The sequence below is a fragment of the Neomonachus schauinslandi genome, chromosome 13 (genome assembly GCF_002201575.2).
Source record: "Neomonachus schauinslandi chromosome 13, ASM220157v2, whole genome shotgun sequence".
Taxonomy (NCBI): Eukaryota; Metazoa; Chordata; class Mammalia; order Carnivora; family Phocidae; genus Neomonachus; species Neomonachus schauinslandi.
The window spans coordinates 50,806,606-50,830,625 of NC_058415.1; the positions used below are offsets into that span (position 1 = coordinate 50,806,606).

The 24,020-nt window shown below is 42.9% G+C and overlaps 1 protein-coding gene across 1 annotated transcript in view; it reads left to right on the forward strand.

Moving 5' to 3' along the window:
• Window positions 1–24,020, forward strand: part of TEK (TEK receptor tyrosine kinase) — a 93,475-nt gene that overhangs the window by 38,528 nt on the left and 30,927 nt on the right. Inside the window, exons 2-9 of the mRNA XM_021681034.1 lie at window positions 2,933–3,244; window positions 12,589–12,699; window positions 13,560–13,712; window positions 16,457–16,588; window positions 17,164–17,304; window positions 17,872–18,000; window positions 20,977–21,128; window positions 22,753–22,897. Of these exons, the coding sequence (XP_021536709.1) occupies window positions 2,933–3,244; window positions 12,589–12,699; window positions 13,560–13,712; window positions 16,457–16,588; window positions 17,164–17,304; window positions 17,872–18,000; window positions 20,977–21,128; window positions 22,753–22,897 (1,275 nt within the window). The remainder of the gene's footprint in view (window positions 1–2,932; window positions 3,245–12,588; window positions 12,700–13,559; window positions 13,713–16,456; window positions 16,589–17,163; window positions 17,305–17,871; window positions 18,001–20,976; window positions 21,129–22,752; window positions 22,898–24,020) is intronic.

The following is a 24,020-nucleotide window of genomic DNA, read 5'->3' on the forward strand; positions in this document are numbered from 1 at the left end:
CTCAGTTTCATGTCTCACCTTCCAGAATTTCTTTAGGCATATATGGACAAGTACCAATACATACTCTCGTTTCAGGAAAACTAAGTAGATGATTTTTAAGATCCATCCCAGGATCTGATAGGTATTTCTTCTCCTCTCCAAAGCTCACATACAAAATCCTTCTGATACTTCCCTGTAAATGGCATTACAAAGGACAGACAACTCACTGGTGGGAGAGGGCTTCCTGTAAGTGGCTTGCTGAATAAGGGGAGGAAAGCATAGTCCAGTCTGGACCCTCGGAAGTACACGATTTCCCTTTCTGTCACTGAGAATAAAGGGAGAGAACTGGGAAGAACAAAAGGAAAACGAAACCAGATCCAACCCAGAAACAATGTACAGATGAAGTGTGGCTGTCTTTCCAAATCAGCTGCGTTTTCTATTATTTCCTAAAGTCATTAGATAAACCAGAGCCAGTGCCAGAGCAAGTTCAGTGAGTTCAGAGCAGATCCCTTGGTTTTGGCAAGTCACTCACCTGGTCCTAGAAATGAGGCTGGCTTGACCCGGAGCTGAAAGAATTACGGCGTTTCCTTCCTCTGATGACTCTCTCTGGGAACATGCCTGGAACGAGTGAATGTGGGAGACAAGGTGCTGTTCACTCCGAGGCATAGCTGGACCCACATATGGAGGTGAGCTGGGCTCCAGTGTTATTTTTGGAGGCCCTAGTTCCACTGCTAGTTTTCCTCACTTACCCTCTCTTACAACATTTTTCTTATCCCAACCCCTGTCTCTTCTCTGGAGGTTGTGAAGTTACTATTGAGGCTTGGAGCCAGATAGATGCTTCAGGGTCAGATACACCCATTCAAGGCAAGATTTTCTCCCTCAAGCCCATGTATTGAGTTAACATTACAAGAAAAAAAAAAATAGCTCACATTCCCATTTACATTAAGACTTGACTTTGACATTCTTCTTAATTAATCAGATAAAAATGTAACTCCTAATAGTGTCCTTCTCAAAACATCACTGCATACATCCAACACTGGTAGTTGCCATTTAAAAAAATTGTATGAGGACTTCATGGCAGGCATAATGCTTAACATAAGCAGAGGCTCAAAAAAGATCTGGTAAATGAATACCAATCAACCCTAAATACTTAGCAACCATTGATCAGCTTTCTGTGGCATTTTATAAAAACCGTAACATTTGCTTTTTCTCTTTAAACTCAGTAATGCTCAAAACAGCCTTTTAAATATGGGCAAGGAAGTCAGTTTAGATTCAGAAGAACACTTTCACTTTTAACCTCATTATTCTGGAAGTGGGATTGGTGAACTTGAATCAAGCAGATCTGGAATAAAATTTGCCCATCCATCCATCACCCACCCACCCACCCATCCAACAAATATTTATTAAGTCCTTTATATGCGGAGACTACGCAGGGTATTCCTATATATGTCAGTGTGAACAAAAGAGCTTCAATCCTTGTCTTCATGGAACTTGCCATCCATTGTGCTTGACCTGTCAAGCCCCCTGATCATTGTATGTAGACTTGGGGATCAACCATCACTTGAGCCAGAGAACATCCTCCATCCCTAGTATTCCACACTTGACAGGAGCAGAGAATAGGCACAGATTTCATTTGTTCATCTTAGAAACTTTGGAAATCAGAAGAGAAGAGAAGAGAGGAGAGGCAGGTAAGAGAAGGGGGAGAACGTGAAAAGAAGGGATTTTCTTTTCTAAAATGCGCTTCATCATTTATGGAATAACTTTTAAAGGCCAGATAGAATTTCATTTTTACATTTGGGGAGGGTTGAGGTTTGGGCCTAGGTGTTCAGGAAACAGAATAGAGAGAACTGAAATAATGGTCATTGTTGACCCCATATATAGCTGACACAGTGCTTAGGAAGTTAGGTACTATATCTCATTTAATCTTTACAAGAATCCTGCAAGATGGGTCTTGTTAGCCTCGTTTTTTTAAAATGACTTTATTTTTTTTGAAAGATTTTATTTATTTATTTGAAAGAGAGAGTGAGCGAGCAAGAGAGCAGGAGCAGAAAGAGGGAGAGGGAGAAGCAGATTCTTCTGCTGAGCAGGGAACCAGACACAGGGCTGGATCCCAGGACCCCGGGATCCTGACCTGAGCCGAAGGCAGACACTTAACCAACTGAGCCACCCAGGTGCCCTTGTTAGCCTCAATTTAAAGATGAGGCAAATGGGGCGCCTGGGTGGCTCAGTTGGTTAAGTGACTGCTTTTGGCTCAGGTCCTGATCCTGGAGTCCCGGGATCGAGTCCCACATCGGGCTCCCTGCTCGGCAGGGAGCCTGCTTCTCCCTCTGACCCTCCTCCCTCTCATGTGCTCTCTCTCTCATTCTCTCTGTCTCAAATAAATAAATAAAATCTTTAAAAAAAAATAAAGATGAGGCAAATGAAGCTCAGGAGGAAATGTGGAACTCACTCAGTCCTTCTCTAGTGGAATTCTTTGACAACGATGAGAGTGTATAAAGTTAGCATGCAGTGTATATAGTTGATATATTTCTTGAGAATACTTTACTGTGGCAGTACCACATTATCATTAATTTTTATTAATTAGAATTATTTTCACTAATAATTAATGACAATAATGCTATTGTTGTGAATTTAACTCAACAAGCATTTGCTGAACACCTAACTAATGTCACAGACACTATACTGGGTAGAGATATAATGCACAGCTTTGCTTTGGGGAATGGAGAATAACTGAGAGTCCACGGCAGCTACGGTGTGCAGTGGGGCAGGAGGGGTTAGTAGGGTCTAGGTGATACCATAGTAAAGAGTTTTGGATCTTGTCCTATGGAACAGTAGCATTTTAGAAAGACGGCTCCCGAGCTATTTTTAGCCAGGACTTGGTAAGCACCCATTTATCCTGTGGAGCCATGTTAATAACCTTCCTCATAGATGACACACCTTCTTTCTTTTTTAGGAACAGTGGATAGTGCCATGGACCTGATCCTGATCAATTCCCTACCTCTCGTCTCTGACGCGGAAACGTCCCTCACCTGCATTGCCTCTGGATGGCGCCCCCATGAACCCATCACTATAGGAAGGGACTTTGAAGCCTTAATGAACCAGCACCAGGATCCCCTGGAAGTTACTCAAGATGTGACCAGAGAATGGGCTAAAAAAGTCGTTTGGAAGAGAGAAAAGGCTAGCAAAATCAACGGTGCATATTTCTGTGAAGGGCGCGTTCGAGGAGAAGCAATAAGGATCCGGACCATGAAGATGCGGCAGCAAGGTAACATGCCCCTTAGTCGGAGCCGTGAGGTTGGCTGAGACTCACACACAGCTCTTGTGTTGGCAGCCACTCAGTCGGACACCGGGCCTGGATTGTGTGAGTGTAGAGCTTGGAGGCCTTGTCTGCTGCTTGTGTCTCGTACACACATAGCGTTCAGGGGAGAAGAGCCCAGCCAGTCCACCTCGCTCACATTTAACCCCTTCACTAGACATTGTGCCTAGTTCATGAGATGAAATGAAATGTATGACATATTGTACTAAGAGCTCCGTGGCCTTTGGGGAGATATGAACGTGTTACATGTATGTAATACGGAAATCACAATGATGAAGACAACAGTCCGTGCCAAAATATTAGCTGTTTTGAGTTTCTCGTTGATTTTTCATCTGATTCTTTGTTTTGCTTGCCCCTGAGTGTTCTTAACAGAAGTTACTGTTTTCAGGGGACAATGTGGTAGAAATAAAAAACTTAAAAGGGAAACACCTATCAATAACTTAATTGGTTACTTAGTGTATGGGTTATCTGTGGCCACAGTAATGCTGTGTACGACGCAACTGCGAACCACAGGGGCACACAGCAGTGAGCATTCATAGCTTGTGAGTGTAAGTCAGCTGGGCTGATCGGGGGGGCCCTGCCATTCCGGACTGGGCTTTCTCCCACATGGATGTTGGCCGACCGTAAGCGTATTATGCCGGCCTCGGCTGCGCCAGCCTGGCTCAGTTCCCTGCGTCTGTTTTCCTTTCACAGCCTAGCCTAGGCATATTCTCACGGAGATGGCAGAAGTGCAAGAGACCAAGTGGAAACACACAAGGCTTCTTGAAAGCTGGCCTCAGGATTGCACGCTCTCACTCCTGTCTCATTTTATTGTCCAAGAAAGTCAGATAGCTGAGCCTAAAGTTGAAATGGATGGGCATCCCACTATTAAATGGCAAAGAGACAGGGAGGGATGAAGAACTGGGGCCCTTGTTGCAGGCTACCATTCTCGGAAAGAGACCACGGTTTCATTTTAGAACTTGAGTGGCCACACTTAGCTCACAGAGCACTGGAACTTTGAAGGGAGATGTTAAGAGGCTTCTGCAAAAGGGGCATATTATTCTTTGCTACCGCCTCACAAGGCAGTGATGGGATGGAACTTTTCTCCCAAAATGTAAGTGGCTCTAAGCTAAATCTTTAGGCGAGGCCACCAAACTGATGACAGTTGGAGAAGGCAATGTTGTGCATATTATTTAATGGTTCTATTTTGCCCTCAGGCTCCCAGGCCTGGACAGGCAGGTAGACTCCTGGTATCTTGATGCTGCTTACTGGGAGGAAGGCACAGAATTCCAGCAGAGATGACCTCTCCTTGTTCTGACCGGAATGATCTGGCCACTCACACATCAGCCGTTTTTTTTCTGGGCTGGTCATACCTGTAGCGAAGGAGTCCTTTCCAGATCCATGCCATCATAACCACAGGGACTGTGGCCTGAGAATGTGTCATTTCATGAGATAATGACATTGTGAACTCGTGAGGGTTTGATTTTTCATTGCTAAACTGATCCACATAAATAACACACCTCTACACATGTCTCTGATTGACAGTTTTTTAGATAGGAGTCTGCATTCTTTTAGACCAGTGTTTCTCAAAGTTGAATGTGCTTATAGATCACCTGTGGGTCTTGGTAAAATGCAGACTCTGATTCAGTAGGTCCTTGAGGAGAGTTCCGAGAATGCGCATTTCTCACAAGGTCCCAGGTGATAAGGTGCCTCTGGGCTGTGCACCACACTTTGGGTAGCAAGGACTTAGAGTCAGCCCCTCACTGGGGTCCACCTGAAAAGATTTCTTTGAATTTGCTAATGTTGGTAATTAAAAGATTTGAAGGCAGCAAGCTCATTTTAAAGTCAAAAGTGATAAAATCACTCTTCATTACAAATGAAAGAAAAAGTTTTCTTAGCAAAACTGTACCAGTCACCTTTAAATGACACTAGGGTGAGTGGGAAAAGTGCACAACAGACGTTCCCAGGAATGCCGCTCTCCGGTGAGGGAAGAGAGTTTGAACAAAGGGATGTGAGGTGTGCCAAAGCTATCATGGCTAAAAAGTCAGCCCTATTATTTTTCACACGTGTCATTCGGGATTTGACTCGTATAAAGAGTTATGCCTTTCTGCTGATGTTTCCACATTCTGAATGAAGATAACCTGAGATTTGTGCCCATTGGCTTCATAGGAATGAAATGTGAGGTGCCACTGTGCCCTTTTCAGGCTGGCCTGGGTCTGTCCTTGACAGTGTGGAAATAAGAACCTGTAGAGTATATTAAACCAGAATTTTGGGAGTCAAGGACCAACAGTAATGACGGCTCTAAACTGAAAGTCTAGGCCAGCGCACGTAAAGGAGAGCTTAAATTCAGTCAAATGAGGTAAAGGCAGGCTTGCTAGTGAGAAAGCACGGAGAGAAGATGGCTTTTATTTATTTATTTATTTATTTTTAAAGATTTTATTTATTTGACAGAGAGAGAGACCGCGAGAGAGGGAACACAAGCAGGGGGAGTGGGAGAGGGTGAAGCAGGCTTTCCGCAGAGCAGGGAGCCCAATGCGGGGCTCGATCCCAGGACCCTGGGATCATGACCTGAGCCGAAGGCAGACGCTTAACCGACTGAGCCACCCAGGTGCCCTGAGAAGATGGCTTTTAGACTCCTGTTCACCTGAGTTTTAATTCTGTCTCCACCATTTACCAGCTCTGGGGCCCTGGGCAAGTTCCTTAACATCCGTTGGTCTCATTTTTCATCACCTGTGAAATGAATATAATAGTACCTTCAAAATCATCTTAAGTTTTAAATAAGATGGTGTATACCAAACCAGGTCCCATAAGTGAATTTACATGAAAATTTGATGGATACAGTATATGTTTTGCTAAAAGCTGGGGTGAAACGAGATTATTGCAGAGTAAGTTAGAGTAACAATAGTGGTTTGTAAAGGGTGGGAATGGGGATTTGTTGCCAAGTGACCTGACTGCAGAGCCTGTGTGGATGACCATTACCATACGCTTGGCACATCCCTCCCACTTACTGTTAACCACCCTCCCCCATTCTGAGCGCTTGGTTTATAAAGTAGAGCAACTCTAACGGAAAGCCTGCAGAGCCACCCAGGGCACAGTGTAGAGACACGGGTTTGAGCCTCGCTCTGCAACTGAATCATAGGATGCAGGGCAAACTACTTGATTGAAATCATTTTTCTTGGGGCACCTGGGTGGCTCAGTCGTTAAGCGTCTGCCTTCAGCTCAGGTCATGATCCCAGGGTTCTGGGATTGAGCCCCGCATCGGGCTCCCTGCTCAGCAGGAAGCTCTCTCCCACTCCCCCTGCTTGTGTTCCCTCTCTCGCGGTGTCTCTCTCTGTCAAATAAATAAATAAAATCTTAAAATTAAAAAAAAAAGAAATCCTTTTTCTCATTTGAAAAAAATAGTGGAGGTAAGGATTTTACCCCAGACGTTTGAGAATCAAATGAGACCACCAATATATCTGGCTCATAGTAAGTCTTCAATAATCATCATAGTGCCTTGGAATAAGCAATATTAGTAAGACTATTTTTCTTCTCAGTCGTGGAAAAATGTAATACCATCCATTAACATAATTGTGGAAATTTATACAAAATAGAAAAAGAGGTAGTGCTTTCTCTCCTGCATTTTAATAACAACATCTCAGGCTGTTGAACTGATTCCGTTTCTTTTGCTGACCGTCCAGTAGCTGAAATACAGTGGGAGGAAAGTGATATCCTTTATGGTGAATCAGGAAAACCTCCACAACGATGTCTTCGTGACACTATTAATTCCCTAGCAAAACACTATGGGATCTCAGAGGTGCCTGCCCAGGGACATAGCAGGATAGGATAAACAGCGATGTATTCCTGCTCGCTGCTGACTCGTGCATCTGGGAGGAAGTGGAAAATCCATTTGAGATGTGCCAAAGCACGCTTACCTTGGCTCGCACACTCCAAATGGCTAAACTGTTTTTATCAATGGCATCGTGCAAAAAAAAAAAAAAAAATTCAAAAGCAATTTGTTCAAACCTCACTGGTGATTTCATTTGGCGGTAGGGAGGTATAAATGAAGTTTGAAACCTTTTCACATCTAAACGGCTGTCTCAGAGTGTCCATCAGGAGGAAACATAGGTTATTTCCTTCCTAGTTTCCTTTGAGAAAGAGCTTTACTTTAAGGACATCAAACCTTGCGAAGAGGATTTGTGAAGTTGATAGGGAGGAGCCATTTATATCTAAATAACACAAAGGAATGTGTTAAAAGCATGAAGAGGAAAACTTGAGATCCGACTCATTCATATATTCTTTCATTCCTCAAGTACTCTTAGGCCTCTTTTTGTGTCACACATGGGAGCTGCAGTGACGGTAACATTTCCTGAATACTTACGTGCCTGACATTCCCCTAGCCATTTTATATACGTTACTGTATAATTTAGGCTTTACCAAATGTGTCTCTGGTGAGGACTGTTAGGACCGGGTTTTTTTTTTTTTAATTTTTTTATTGTTATGTTAATCCCCATACATTACATCATTAGTTTTAGATGAAGTGTTCCATGATTCATTGTTTGTGCATAACACCCAGTGCTCCATGCAGAACGTGCCCTCCTCAGTACCCACCACCAGGCTAACCCATCCTCCCATCCCCCTCCCCTCTAGAACCCTCAGTTTGTTTTTCAGAGTCCATCGTCTCTCATGGTTCGTCTACCCCTCCGATTTCCCCCCCTTCATTCTTCCCCTCCTGCTACCTTCTTCTTCTTTTTTTTTCTTTCTTAACATATATTGCATTATTTGTTTCAGAGGTACAGATCTGAGATTCAACAGTCTTGCACAATTCACAGCGCTTACCAGAGCACATACCCTCCCCGGTGTCTATCACCCAGTCACCCCATCCCTCCCACCCCCCCCCACTCCAGCAACCCTCAGTTTGTTTCCTGTGATTAAGAATTCCTCATATCAGTGAGGTCATATGATACATAGGACCGGTTTTAATAGATCAGGCTTATACCTATTGCAACTTAGGTGCATTCACACACCTGGTTTCCTTTGTTGGACCTGGAAAGGTTCATGCAGGCTGATCCCAGAAGCCAGGCCCTAACCAACACCCTGTGCTGCCTTTCAAAACAGACGTGAACTTGTGTCTTGGCGGTTCAGTCCAGCAGGGGCGCTGCGCTGTGCGGGGCCTGGCGTGGAGACGTGCAAGGGCATTCAGAGAACAGCCTTGGGGCACTTACCCTGGATCCCAGGGGATGTGTAAGGTTCCTGGAGAAAGGGACATCTACATGGAGACTGAGGATGAGCGGGACTTGGTGAGACATATGGGAGAGGAAGGGGCAGAGGAGAAGGAATTTCATGACTTGAGTGGGAGTGATCCCGTGGCCCATTGGCAGAACTGAATATAGTTCAGAATGGCTGCCGTTGAGAGCTGAGGCACAGGGCCTGGAGGGTGATGGGTCTGGAGAGCTAGTGTGGTTGAGGCAAGTGTGGGCCTCTTGAGTTTGTGTCTCAACTTTCACATGGATTCACAGTAAGGGACTAAGTCACCCTTAGGGGACTAAGTAAGGGACTAAGTCACCCTTAACTGCATCTCCCACATGGATAGACGGTGGATAGCACACTCATGAGACTACACAATAATAACGGACATAAAACTACATTATTATGCTTAGTCTTTGTCATTAAAGGAGACACCCAAAATTAACTCAATTATTTTACATCGATGAGAAATATCTTTGTTTATAACTGTTACTAACATCTCTTCTCTTCACCAGCCCTTAAAGAATTAGTGAATCATGTTCTTAGTTAAGTTCTGTTGATGAATTAGCCCATCCAAATGACCTTGAACAAGTCACCTTCAGATTCAGGCCCTAGCAATCTCATTTATAAACGAGGTCCTAGGACTTTAAAGCCTTTTGAGTGCTAACATTATATAACCTCTGAAAGGCTTCCACAGCCAAGTAACCTAGCTCAAATCCTGACCCTCCCATGAACTTGCAAGTTACTTTACCTCTCTGTATCTTAATTTCCTCATTTGTAAAATTAGGATAATTGTAGTATCTATCTGATAGAAACATTGTGAAAATTAAATCTGTATAAAGTGCTTAGAAAAAGTAGGGCCTGATAGTAGGCACTATTTGAAAGGTGCTTATTGTTTTCATGATCCAGTCAAGTCACATGACATTAATCTATGCATACTGTGTCCAAGTGGGGCTCTTTTGTCATCAAAGTACAGCGTGAAGGTTGTAGACCCCTTTATTAATACTCAGCAGAGAACAGTCAACCTAGAGCCCCTAATACAGGAAGTGGCAGACTGGATAGTGGTGGACTCTGCTGTGACCATGTTTCCACCTAAGAAAAAAGGGAGCTTATGGGACGCCTGGGTGGCTCAGTCTATTAAACGTCTGCCTTCAGCTCAGGTCATGATCCCAGGGAACTGGGATCAAGTTCCGCATCGGGCTCCTTGCTCAGTGGGGAGCCTGCGTCTCCCTCTCCATCTGCAGCTCCCCCTGGTTGTGCTTTCTCTCTCTCTCTGACAAATAAATAAATAAAATCTTAAGAAAAAAAAAAAGAAAGAAAACAGGGAGCTTAAAAGCCACCAAATCTGAAAAAATAAAGAGCCACAGAGTGGGGGAAAAAGAAAAGCCCCATTGGAGTTGGGAGTTGAGCCTAGTGGGGAATGTCAGTTCCTTTTCAGGATACAAAGCTGAGTGAGAAGTTCCATGGTCAGATCTTCATACAAAGGGGCAGAAAATCAAAACAAACCACAGAGAAAGGAATAACTGTATAAAATGGTCACAAAAGATTCTCACAGGAGCCCAGGATCATGCCACAGAGAGCAGGAGCTGAACGCGTTAGTTTTGCTCGAGGAAGCCCCTTGTCAATGTGAGCGGGAGCCCCATTAGGTCTTCCTGCTGGTCATGCGTGCCTTCCCTGCATGCTTGATCTGTCTTAGAACCGTGAGAAAGCTGCCACTGTTGTCCATATTACAAATGTCAGCACAGCAGTGTTGTCGTTTGTTGTTATTTTGAAAGGATACTGACCTCTTCTAAGTACCCAGGGGCTTGGAATACATCATTTCATATTCCCAACAACCTTTCAAAGTGAATACTTTTACTTCTAAATTAGAGACGAAGAAGCTGAGATGTTCAGAGGTTAAGTAACTCGTTCAGAGAGGTCCAGTAAGTGGTGGAGAGTGGCTTCAAGCCCAGGACTGTCTTCTTTCAGCACTCACACTGCCCTTGGATCTATCCCATTCTCTCTCTAGATGCGCCCCATGTCACCAAACACATTGATGGGGCTGTCCTGGCAGGGCACCATGCCTGGGTGTGTAGACACAGAGAAGAACAGGCAGAGGAACCTAAAGCTGAATCCTTCTGAGTGTAGTTCGAGGCATCTTCTGCCCCCCAGGGTAGCCCTCTAAGCCCATGGTGTGCACGTACCTAATCAGCCTCTCTCAAGCCACGAGTCTGAGAGCCACAGAGGAGCCAGGAAGGAAGGCTGATTCACCCCGCGGACTGCAGCAGGCTTGCTTGCTCCTAGGCTGAAATGCCATAGGGATCCAAACCTTAGAGCACAGGGTGCTTTGCTACTGATTTCTAATTTAGGTGCTTCTGGTCAGAGAACTTGTTCTATAAGATATTGATTCTATGTTATTTATAGAGATGTGCTTTGTGGCTTAATAAAGCAGGCAATATGCTTGAATACATGTTCTTATAACTGGGTACAGGGATCCATGAATAGCCAACAGATCTTTAATTGCGTTACTCAGGTTTTCTTTATTTGTCCTTAGTAATTTTTGGTCTGTGATGCATCAATTTCTGAAAGTTTCCACAATGCTTGTGGATTTGTCAGTTTCTTCCTTTAATTCGGTCAGTTTCTGTTTCGTGGGTTTTGAAGCTGTTGTTAGATGCATATATAAGTTCACGATTACTAGATCTTCCATTTTTTATATCATCATGTAAAGACCATCTTTATCCCTAAAATTTTGTTTTGGCTTTAGAATAAATTATTATTTCTGACATAAATATTGCAATACAAGCTTCTTTCAGTTAGTGAGTCTGGCATACATTTTTCTCTCCCTCAGTCTTATGTGTTACTATGTTTAATGTGTAGGTCATGAAAAAGGGCGCATATATATATGTATTTTTAAAAAAATTCGTTCTAGGATTCTCTGACTTTTGACATACATTTGGCAGAATCTATCTTTTCTGTATGCTGTGATTTTTATTTGGACTTTTTTCTCTCCTTTTATATCTCTCCTACTCTCCATGTTTAGGAAAATTATATATTCTGATTCTCTTCTTTTAGTGGTGATCCTTAAATTTTAAAAATTGGCTTAACCTGTATGTCAATTATATCTCAATAAGGCTGAAATTTTAAAAAATTGGCTCACCTCAATAAAGCCTAAAGTTAATCCTCCCTTATTCTTGTAATTGTGGCTTTCTGTAGATTATGATGTAAATTAAGGGAATTCAGAAACTGTTGTGGCTGGAAGAATGCTAGAAGATTTTATTCACACATCTTGTCCAACAAACCAAAGGACTCCGGCAATGTTGTGTTCCAAGACTGACACAAAGAAAGATGTTTCCAAAAGGGTTTTATAAGCCAAATATACAATAGGTTCCCTAGGGTCTTCCCAGTACTGCCCAGTTCAATTTCTATGTCAGTTTGTGTGTATGTCTATATATTTAATTATATATTTATATTATATAATAAATGTATATTTATATATAATTCAGAGGAAGATACTGGGTCTCATCTTTGCCTTATTGTCCAATATTCCAATATTTACACCACTGGTAATAAGTCCAGCATTGTGCTGATTCCATTCGAGAAATGCTTGTAGCATTCCAAAGCAATTAGAATTAGTTGGATCAATACAACCCAAAAGGACCATGACCCAAAAGGGAAGAGCCATTTGGCAAATATCTAACCATTTCTATTCTTTTCCACTTTGAGAAAACTTGGTAGGGATTGGAGAAGGGTGTTTGATTCATTGTTACTATAGTTTATAGCTAATATCAGGTCTTAGTTTGATATCAGATATTAATCAACATAAAGTCCTTATCTCCCCAACTAGTTGTATGGAAAAAAATGTGTATATGTATAGTGTGTGTATATATATATATTTACCTTTTTACAGAGAGAATGACTATTCCTTTCATCACATTTTTCAAAACCTTAATGAAGTTTAAAACCCATTAGCTGCCATTATTTTTCCTGTTACAAATCAGCTGACTTCTGGCAAGTGCCAGCCCCCATCTTCTGAAGTTCAAAGTTCAGTTGCTCCTGGAGAAAATGTGTGACCTCATTTTCTTATTTGTTTTCTTTCCCTCTTTTAAAAGCTTCCTTCCTACCAGCTACTTTAACCATGACTGTGGACAGGGGAGATAATGTGAACATATCTTTCAAAAAGGTGTTGACTAAAGAAGAAGATGCAGTGATTTACAAAAATGGTGAGTATGTGTTTCGTTTCCTGCCAGCACCATGGTGTGAGACATGAGATCGCACGAAACGTATTGGGTCATTATCCTGGTATAGTCTTGGGGGCAGATGTTGGAAACAAAGCTGTTATGATGCAAGCCAGCAGAATCTTATTAAAGAAGCTCTATTAGGCAATGTGGTCGGTTGCTTAATCGAGTGAAGTAGAGATTCATATACATATATGAATGTACGTACATTCTATATTTATGAATATATAATATGAAATTGTTGAATGTACAATAAATCCCCATGATGAGGTGCTAAGTGAGGTCCCAAATTCAGCCATGTGAAATGAGGGTTGCTTGATTGCAAGGTTAAGGAAATTACCAGATGGAGTCTGGGAAGCCAGCTGGTGGTAGGTCTGGGAGTCCAACTGTGTCTTACAAACCTGTCCAGTTCCACCTGTGGTTTGGCACCACCTGGTGGCAGTTGCCTGAGCCAGCGAAATATTGATGGGGACTATTCTGGGTTCTGTGGGTGGATAGGATTTCCATATTGGGCTAGTGATTCTAGGTATCTCCTGGTTAATAGATTCGTGGCAGGGATGCCCTTGCCTGTTCATCTCTTCCTGCAGAAGATAGGCACTTTAGCCTTACCTCTATCTTCATACCTTTGGTGGTAGATTGTGTAGACTGACCTATCTGCTCTAGCACCATAACTTTTTCAATTACGGGGAGAGCATTGCCTGGCTCAGCCTTTTCATTCTACATCCAATATGCTAGAGCACATTTTCTATATCCAGTCAGGGAGAGCTGATGAAGTGGAGAGGCCAGATAGGGAAACAGGAGTACCTGCGTGTGACCCACTGTTCTCCACTCTTCTCCCTTATAAGGTTCCTTCATCCACTCAGTGCCCCGGCACGAAGTACCTGATATTTTAGAAGTGCATCTGCCTCACGCTCAGCCCCAGGATGCTGGAGTGTACTCAGCCAGGTACATAGGAGGAAACCTCTTCACCTCGGCCTTCACCAGGCTGATAGTCCGGAGTAAGTGACTGAGAGGCCACGATCTGTGATGATTTGGTTGTTAGGATTTTTAGCTGCAAATAACAGAAACTGACTCTGGCTACTTAAGCAAAAACCAGGGATTGGTTGGAGGTATACTAAGGGCTCTAGAAAATTGGTGGAACAGCTGACAAACAAGTTTCCAGAAAAGATTGGCCCCAGGGAAGATCTGGGGCTCAGCATGGGTGGGGGTGGATGGACTTTCTCTCTAGGAGGCTACTCTTACCCTACCTGTGCTTCAGCCATGTTTCTTTTACTTAGTAAATTTGAATTCCCAGGATAAAGAATCAGATTGCCCTAATATATGTCAGATGTCTCCTGGCCTAGACCAGTGAGCCATAGCCAACCGTGGAACCGCATACCACAGTGCTCTCTAGGACTTCACACTTGAGTAGCAGCTTCCTTCCCATTAAAAGGGGGCATCACAGTGAGCTGGGCAGTCTCCCTTAAAGGTATCTGATACATGGGGATGAGTTGTGCCTTCTGGATTGGTCTAACATCTAGTTAAACATTAAGTCTCCTGTGAGGCGCTTGGGTGGGTCAGTCAGTTAAGCACCCAACTGTTGATTTCAGCTCAGGTCATGATCTCAGGGTCATCAGATCAAGCCCCTCGTTGGGTTTTGTGCTCAGCACGGAGCCCGCTTAAGATTCTTCCCCCCCACCCCCCGCTCTTCCCTAACCCCTCGTGCTCTCTCTCAAATAAATAAATAAATAACATCTAACATTCACTAGTTAGAACTAATAAACACTCTGCCCCCCCCTTACAACTATCAAAGTGGGGAGTAACTATCAACCATTAGTTTTTATAAGAAACTGATTTATAGAAAGAAAAAGCTGCCTTGGATTTTCCTCGCTATACCAAGTATTCATGATATTAAACAACTCAGGTCCAAGTATTTGGGCTGCTCTGTCATTCTTCTAATGTTTGGAATCTCTAACTCATGAATAGTTGTTCTTTTTCTTTGCATTATATTCATTCATTTGTTTGTTCATTCAACAAATATATATTGAACATAACTCTGTGCCCAGCATTGTGTTGGTATGAAAATACAAGGATAAGAAGTTTCTTAAACAACCAATGAGTTTATAGGATTTCTCTCTGTATTCACGAATATTTGGTTTCCTAAAATATAAAAACTCAGGGCTTTTGATGAAAATCACAGAAGCCTGATTACATCTTGTTGCTTATCAACAAACTCTTTTCCTAGCTTCTCCATCCCCAGGAGGTCACTCCAGTTTTCCCTTCAAGCTTTATTCTATTGTCTTTCCCAGGCTGAGGGGAGAAGCTGGGAAAGGTCTATAAATAAGTAGAGAGCTAGAGACATAGTTTAATGTAACAGGAAGCCCATTTTCTTCTCCATGGGCTGCCATCATTAGTTTTCAACACGTGCAAATAACCTGTGGTCTGGCTCTCAAGAAATCACTAATTGTGCAGAAGTATTTTTCCCTTTATATATTAAGGCATGTAAATATTAACTTTTAGACATTTTGTAGCTTTATCTATTAAATGGAAGTCTGTAAGAAAGGGTCTGTGTAGATAGTCTTCCTGATTATTTTAGAGAAAATACTGATAACCAGGAATTCTTGCCAAAGAAATTATAAAGTTACATCAGCTGTAGGCACAGGTCCAAGCTTACCACCGTGAGACTAACATTCAGGGACAAAGACACTAGTTCCTTTCAGATGAGAAATTAAATCCCTGACCACAAAAGGTCATGCCAACCCCCTTGCATTTTTTCCTTATATCAGAAGGTGTCCTTGGACCCAAAAAACCATCTAAAATCACCAAATGTTAGAAAGACGTATCTAGGAAATAAGAATCTAGAACCCTTTTACCATTCCTTGTACTTTAAGTTTTATGTATATTCTTTCACGTCCTGTATGTTTTTTACCTGAAAACAGGTGGGTGCTACCAGCTTCTGCTCGCTTCTGAGCTGAATCTTGTCTCTACAGACTGCAGACCAGAGGTTCTCACACTCTGGCATGCATCACAATTATGTGGAGGACTTGGCAAGCATAGATTGCTAGGCCACCTCCAATTCAGATGCAATTTGAGATTTGAGATTTGCATCTCTAGCAGATTCCCAGGTAATGAAGAAGCTATTGGTCAGGGATCACACTTGGAAAACCATCGTTCTAGCTCTGATCATACCTGCAGCTCTGGAAAATGCCAGGCTTTCCTTCCCTGCCTCACCTTTGCTTGGAACACACTCTGCAGCCTATCTTCTTTGCTGATTATGTGGTCATGCAGATTCCTCTCTCACATACCACTTCCTCCGGGATGCCTTCCTTTATACCCTCTTCTATCCCCAAGACAGGATTAGGTACTCCTTGTCTTTTTTTTTTTTTAAGATTTTATTTATTTGAGAGAGAGAGATAGAGATAGCGACAGAGAGCACAAGCAAGGTGGAGAGGGAAAAGCAGGCTCCCCACTGAGCAGGGAGTCCGATGTGGGACTTGATCCCAGGACCTTGGAAACATGACCCAAGTGGAAGGCAGATGCTTAACTGACTGAGCCACCCAGGTGCCCCTCCTTGTCTTTGTTTCTATCCTTATTACTGTTTCCATGTCTGTTTCCAACAGAAGACTGTTAGCTTTTATGAAATTGTATTTTGTTTCTCTTCATTTACTAGTGTCCGCTAAAATGACTGCCATGTTGTAGGTGCTCAGTAAAGGTTTAGGGAGTGAGTGTGCTCTACTCACCAGAGCCTTGTTTTCCTTAAAAGGATGTGAAGCTCAGAAGTGGGGACCTGAATGTAACCGTGTCTGCACTGAGTGTAAGAACAATGGTGTCTGCCACGAAGATACAGGAGAATGCATTTGCCCACCTGGGTTTATGGGGAAGACCTGTGAGAAGGGTAAGTCAAGAATGCTTGATGAGTAAGTTGAGGATGAAGGGGGGGAAGTCGGAGGGGGAGACAAACCATGAGAGACTATGGACTCTGGGAAACAAACTGAGGGTTTCAGAGGGGCGGGGGGTCGGGGGGATGGTTTAGCCCGTTGATGGGTATTAAGGAGGGCACGTACTGCATGGACCACTGGGTGTTATACGTAAACAATGAATCATGGAACACTACGTCAAAAACTAATGATGTACTATATGGTGACTAACATGACATAATAAAATAGAATTAAAAAAAATAAAAAGCCATCATTGCTGGATATAGAATTTTAACTCTGTACACCACTGGGAACAGAAACTAAATGGCCCATGTTAGGCCCTGTGGGACCTCGGTGTGAATTGGAAAAAGGTACCCTTTCCTAAAGGTTCTCTATTGCCAATCACTGTAACGCTGTCCACGCCACAGCTGAGATTGGATTATTTTCCATCTTCACTAGTCTAGGGGAGACCCGTAAAAGAAGATGCATACATTTCAAGGGGTTGAATATTTGACGCTGAATCATCTTTTTCTGCCCCCCCCCCCCCCCAAAGCTTGTGAGCTGCACACATTTGGCAGAACTTGTAAAGAAAGGTGTAGTGGACCAGAGGGATGCAAGTCCTATGTGTTCTGTCTCCCAGACCCCTATGGGTGCTCCTGTGCCGCAGGTTGGCAGGGTCTGCAATGCAATGAAGGTATGTGCCGATCATACCCTTGAACAAAAAACGTTCTAGCAGGTATACCAAGGAGATCTAGCTTGCTAGAGTTAATAGCGTGGGAGGTACCTGGACTGTTCACTCAGCTGTCCAGGGCTGAGCTACAGGGTTTTGAATCACAGATGTTTTCATCCCAAGTTAATGATGCTTTCATAATTAAGACTCTGGACCTTATAGAAAGTGCTTCTCAAGCACATCATCTGGGGTTCTTATTAAAACACAGACTCTGATTCCATAGGTATTGGACTGGCTCCTGAGGTCTGCATTTCCCAAAACTCCCAGATGGTGCTCATGCTGCTGGTTTTGAGAACACACTTTGAGTTGGAAGGCCATAGAGACTTGTTTTTTTTTTTTTTTTTTCAGTGGGCTGTAGATAGCAGAGCTCTGAGGTCCAATCCGGACAGGATTTGGGATTTGAAAATAGAGGAAGATCTTTTCTTCTGTGGGCCTCACAGAGGCAGTACTAACTTCAGCTCCTAGCCACCCACAGCTTTAGTTTTCTCCCTTTGTCTCTGTTAACAATGGTTCTGGTGTCTTGGTTCACAGCGTGCCAGCCGGGTTATTACGGGCCAGACTGTAAGCTTAGTTGCAGGTGCACCCACGGGGAGCTGTGTGATCGGTTCCAAGGATGTCTCTGCTCTCCAGAACGCCAAGGGCTCCAGTGTGAGAATGAAGGTAAAGCAAGGTAACACTGTAGTTAGGGCCACGTTTAGCATGTCTGAACTGAGCTTTGCTGGTAATAATTCTTGCCCCAGCAGGCCAAATTCCTCAAGCACTTTCTGTTTCCATCCAGAAGTTGGGAAGAATATATCCCAAGTCCTAAAGGACAACATTCTTATTCTTTGCTACAGGCCCTCCTACTGGCCTTCATTTCTCCTTCCACTGGGAATAAACCACGTGCTCTTTGTGGCACAGAGAGTGACGACTGGCTAGCCAGGGGCTCTGCCTACCTCGTCTGCTCCCTTCCCTGGGAACCATCTTTTCCCAGGATACGTACAACAGGGAAGAACTACTTTGGAGGGATTTGGACAAAGGATATTTTTGAAAAGAAAGATATAAAAAAGAAGCAAAAAGAGAAAAGATGAAGCCTCAAAACGAAATTCTAAGAAATTCTAGTTCAGAAATTACCATAGAGCCAGGGGTCCGCAAACTCTGACCCACAGACCAAATCCAGTCTGCTATTTTTTTTAACAGCTTTATTAAGATATCATTTTTATACCATGAAGTTCATTCCTTTTAAATGTACAATTGAATGATTTTTAGTATATTTACAGTGTCGTGCAACCATTACCGCAATCTAATTTTAGAATGTTTCTGCCATACCAAACGAAAGCTTGTACCTATTAGTCGTAACTCCCATTCTCCTCTCCTCTCACCCCTGGCAACCATGAATTTACTTTTTGTCTCTATAGGTTGACTTATTCTTGACACTTCATAAACTGTGAATGGGATCACACATGATGTGGTCTTTTGTGGCTGGCTTCTTTCACTGACCACACAGTTTTTGAGGTTTAACTGTATTGTAGCATTTATCCTTTTTATTTCCCTACTGTCTGTTGTTAATTTGATTGGCACATAGCCACACTAATTCGTTTAGAACTTATAATCTATGGCTGCTTGCACATGACATCAGGGTTAAGTAGTTATCAGAGAACTTTCAGCCTGCAAAGCTGAAAATATTTACTGTCTAGTCCTTTACAGAAAAAGTTTGCTCATTCCTGCCCTAGAATATACTTTTTAAAATTAAAAGAAACACATTTTTACATATTTTCAAAATGTAAAAATAATGAACATATATTACTTTTCCAATCCTACAAATCTAAATGTTACAGAAAGGAATCTACACTCAGAGCAGCAAGACCAAGACCTTTACGGCTTTTTCTCTGTTCATTTTAAAAATCGAACAAATATGGGAGGAAAATACCAACAATTGTTTTCTCAAAGGCTTTGGCTTAGTTTCACGTGTTCACTTTCTTCCCCCAGTGTTCGGACTTTTGGCCGCAGGGCAGTAACCTGGGAGGGTCTAGGAAGGGAAGGAAAGGCCTTGGGGCTGCTGGAGGATTGGGTTGAAAATAGGCAGCTAACAAGCTGAAGGATTTGAATTTTCAATTTCATGCCTGCTTTTCTTTTCTGAGCCTGAAGTTGCAAAAGGGGTGAGCACCTCAGACCTAGATCCAGGCCCCCGGCTTTCAGAGAGCAGCTCCGTGCCCCCCTCTTCCCCGCTTCTTCTCCATCTCCACCTGTGCACCCACCTTCACCTCCAGCGGACTGCAGGAAATGCAAGGCGACAGTGCAGGAAAGACTTAACTGCCTTCAAAGTGTCAAAGCCCTTTTTAAAGTTCCTACTCGAATAATTTCTTAAGCCGAAAAATCTGGTAGATTCTAATCACGGTCCCTTCAAGTCTACAGACCGGTCAAAGAATTACCCTTATAGTTCTTAGACCTCTTTCCTTCCTGCTCCATACCCTTTACCCATTGCGTTCTAGGCCCGGGAAATAGGACATCAGTATAAAATATGAATGTTGTGTTTACCGTGGCCCTGCCTACCTTCACCCCCTCCCTCCACCGCCAAGTGTCCAACAGCTTGTAAGTCCCTGCTGCTCTTGGGGGGCATTTCCAATACCCCCAGTCTTCACTAAGTGCTGAACTGTTTTCTACTGTGTCTCACATGTAGTTACAAAGGGTCTGAGGTTCTCTAAGACCCTACAATTCAGAATAAAATTGTTATATTTCAGGATTATTCCTTCTCTACAATGTAGGTATTAGGCAAGGAGTCCTGATACCCTGTTGATATCAGAGACGTTGTCTTTCAGTATTGGTGGCAACACTTGTGATTGGGTTGTTGCCTAGAAACAGTCTGAGGGAGTAGTTCTATTCCACTTCACCTCCTGCATGTAAGTGTGAATGTTTTTCATCACTTGCCACTTGCAGATTCAATGCGCTATGTCTTGTATATCAAAATGGAGGATCATGTTGGTCAGCAATATCATGGGATTGTTTGCGGAGTCAAAGAGGACCTAGTTTTTGTTTTTGCTTTTGTTTTTGTTAACATTCTCTTAAAAAGTAAAAAGGAGCTGAAAAGTAAGGCCAGGGAAGATGTGGTCATGATGATCATTTTATTTTATTTTATTTTATTTTATTATTATTATTTTTAAAGATTTTATTTATTTATTCGACAGAGAGAGAGAGACAGCGAGAACAGGAACACAAGCAGGGTGAGCGGGAGAGGGAGAAGCAGGCTTCCTGCTCAGCAGGGAGCCCGATGCGGGGCTCAATCCCAGGACCCTGGGATCATGACCTGAGCTGAAGGCAGACGCTTAACGCCCGAGCCACCCAGGCACCCCATGATGATCATTTTAATATAGAGACTGTCCGTCCCAGATCCACTGAGGGGAGCACGGCATTAAGGCAGAGTGAGGACTCTGGATTCATACAGATCTGAGCTTGATTCTGGACTCTGAGCTTCAGTGTCCTCATCTGTAAAATGGGGACCACAGTAGCATTCCCCCACAAATTTATTATGTGATAGTAAAACAATATAATACTTGCAAGGTTCTTACCTGGGATGTTACTTGCCAAATGGTAGCTGCTTTTATTACTGTCGCTGCTGTGTCAAAGATTAGATTTCACTGAACTGTTTTTCTCATGCAGGCACGCCAAGGATGATCCCAAAGATAGAGGATTTGCCGGATCACATAGAAGTAAACAGTGGTAAATTTAACCCCATCTGCAAAGCGTCTGGCTGGCCACTACCTGCCAATGAAGAAATGACTCTCGTGAAGCCAGATGGGACAGTGCTCCATGTAAGAGTTATTCTTAATCTGGCTCCTGACACCACTAGATGCTTTCAGTGGGTAATCCCCTCGCTACAGGCTGGATCCAATGCCGGGGCTTGCATCCTCCGAAGCCAGAGTGTTGTTACCTTGGACCAAATGCCGTGTCCCTGGGGAGGTAGAGCAGAGTCACTGCAGCCTGGCCAGTACCACAGGGCAAGGCTGGAAAGAGACCACCACAGTGGAATTGAGGACGCTGAGTGCCGCTGATTGCACTCATCCCGCAGAACTTTCCAACTGTGTGTGTTGAGAGGTATACATTAGCCTATGCAAGCTCTGCTCCTCACGGTATATCCCCGTGTTCTAACTTCTCATATCGGGAAGAATGAGGTGGTCTTGTGGCCACCAAAGGGTGTGGCAAGGTGTGGCCCCATGAATCAGCAGGAGATTCTCATGTTACCTACCACGTGCTATCAGGAAATGGAACTCTGATGACTGGTCTACTTCTATTGTGTTCTTTGGAACAAAAATTAGCAGAGTATAAAAGAGGGGAGTTCAGCCTAATTTGGTTGATTCTATATACATCTGCTCTCACACTTCCCATTCAGGAACCATAAACCATGGAATCCCCTGGATCTGAATACATTCCTCGGGCCCCTGACCTCTTCACTCTGCCCTTGTTGCTGGTGCTCAGCACTGATTAGGGTGTTGTCCGAGCAATTTTTCTTTGCTGGAAAGGACGAAGCAACTTTTCAATATGCTTCCCTTCTCTCTCCCAAGAGTCTCGAATGTAGCACAGATAGGAGTTCCCCAAAATTCTCTGTGTCACCAGAGATCCTCAGGAAGTTGACGTATTTTCTTATCTAAGCATTTTGAAATGGTTATCTTTTTTTTTTTTCTTCTCAAAGATGACTGAAAATCAACCTGACAAGAGGGTAGATGCCAGGGGCCTCCCAGGGGTGGGATATGTAGAATGTGCCATTATTGGTTTCTACACATCAGATATTCCTGATTCCACTCAAACAACTCATTAGGTAGTGAAGCCAACTGACAGCTTCTTAAAATCTTGTTGGCCTTTTCCTGAGTTAATGGAAGTAACAGCTACCATCTAGTGAGGGTCAACTGTGCTGTATTCATGCTGCTTAATATTCCCTGTCCCTTTTCTATAGAAGTGGAAATTGGCTGGGTGAAGTTGAGTAAAGAATTGGTCAAGAGTGGCAGAGTAGGGATGTGAATTGAGGTCCATGCGTCTTCAGAGCCCTGATTTTTCCCACGATACTCCACTCGATAGCTCCTCAATTATTTTGGGAAGCCATTTTGTCCTCTCACCCAGCCATCTCTGTATTAAACAGGGAAGGGACAAATGTTACCAGGGCAGTTTAAAGGAATTAGATTCCTAGCCTGTAAGTGTTTACCCCACACTCCTGAACACACAAACACAACAGCAGGATCTGAGAGGGCATCAATCCAATATAAACTTTCAGGGCTACTACAATAGCTTTGGAAATAAGCCAATGATTATACTAGTGTTGCATTTGGCTTCTTAATCTCTCCTAGAAAACTTCTTATCAAACAATGAGATGGGGTCAGTGTTATGGACCTTTCGTGTGTTTATGCCTCCCTAGAAGCTTTTATTTGTATTTTACCCTTCCAGCCAAAAGACTTCAACCTTACGAGTCATGTGTCAGTGGCCACATTCACCATCCACCGCATCCTCCCCCCTGACTCAGGTGTCTGGGTCTGCAGTGTGAACACAGTGGCTGGGATGGTGGAAAAGCCTTTCAACATTTCTGTTAAAGGTAAGCTCCATTTTCTAGAGGAAGAGCTTGCATCCTCAATGCACTGTGTTTATGTATCATTGGGTGCTGCTCCCAGATAGAAATGTTATCTGAACACTAAAATGACTTCTCGGATATTTTCTAGGATACTACGCCTTAAAATATTTTTTATATGCATGAAAATGGAAAGGAGGGATTAAGTAGATGACCTTTGGAGTCACATAGCCCTGGCTTTGGTTTTTGTCCCTAATAGCTAGAAACCTTGTGTATAGCCCTGAGCAAATGAGTTTAACCTCTCTGAGCCTTTCCTTATTTGACAATGAAGTTTAGTTCATCTACCTCTCAGGGTTTCTGTGAAGATTTGTTAAATACGCAAAACACCTAGAATTGTGTCTGGCACAACAGGTCTAGTAGTGTTTATAGTACATGAAAAGTTTGACTTCATCATTGTTGTGACTTCCTATTCATTATTGTACAAAATAAGTTGGAAAATACTTTGAGAATTACTCACTCATTATGAAGCCCAGGCTATGCTATATAATGAACATGAATAATTTTTTTTCACATGTTCAGCATTGTGAGTATTTTTCCTGCTATGAATTAGTGTTTCAAAATGCACATTAATCTAAGTAGATGGCTATACATTTGTGGCTTGATGGGGAGAAGGAACGTGGAGGTAAATCCGAGTTAGGCTGGTACACATAGATACCACAAGGAATTTTAAATTTGGAAGTTTCTTATGAGGCCATTTAGACAAAAGCAGCTAAGGGCTCTCGGACATATTTTGTAGAAAGGCACTGGGCTAAGTACCTCACATACTTCATCTTATTTAATTATTATAAGAACTGTATGCAACAGATACAGTTATCACCACTTTCCCATTCAGAAAACAGGTTCAGAGGGTTTAGTTAACTTGTATAAGGTATCACATCTGTTAAGGAGTAAATCTTAGTTTCGAACCTGGGTCTCCTGGCTCCAAATACTGCACCATCTTTTCTAGACCATTTCGTTTTCTGAGTCTCCTGTGTTAAAGTTTAGGAAGCAAGATAACAAACGCTGACTTGTATTTTACCCATTTTGTTACTTGATGAGGAATCTTTGGGCTGTCCGAGAGGTGATTTCCATAAATGAAGTAAGGTAAATG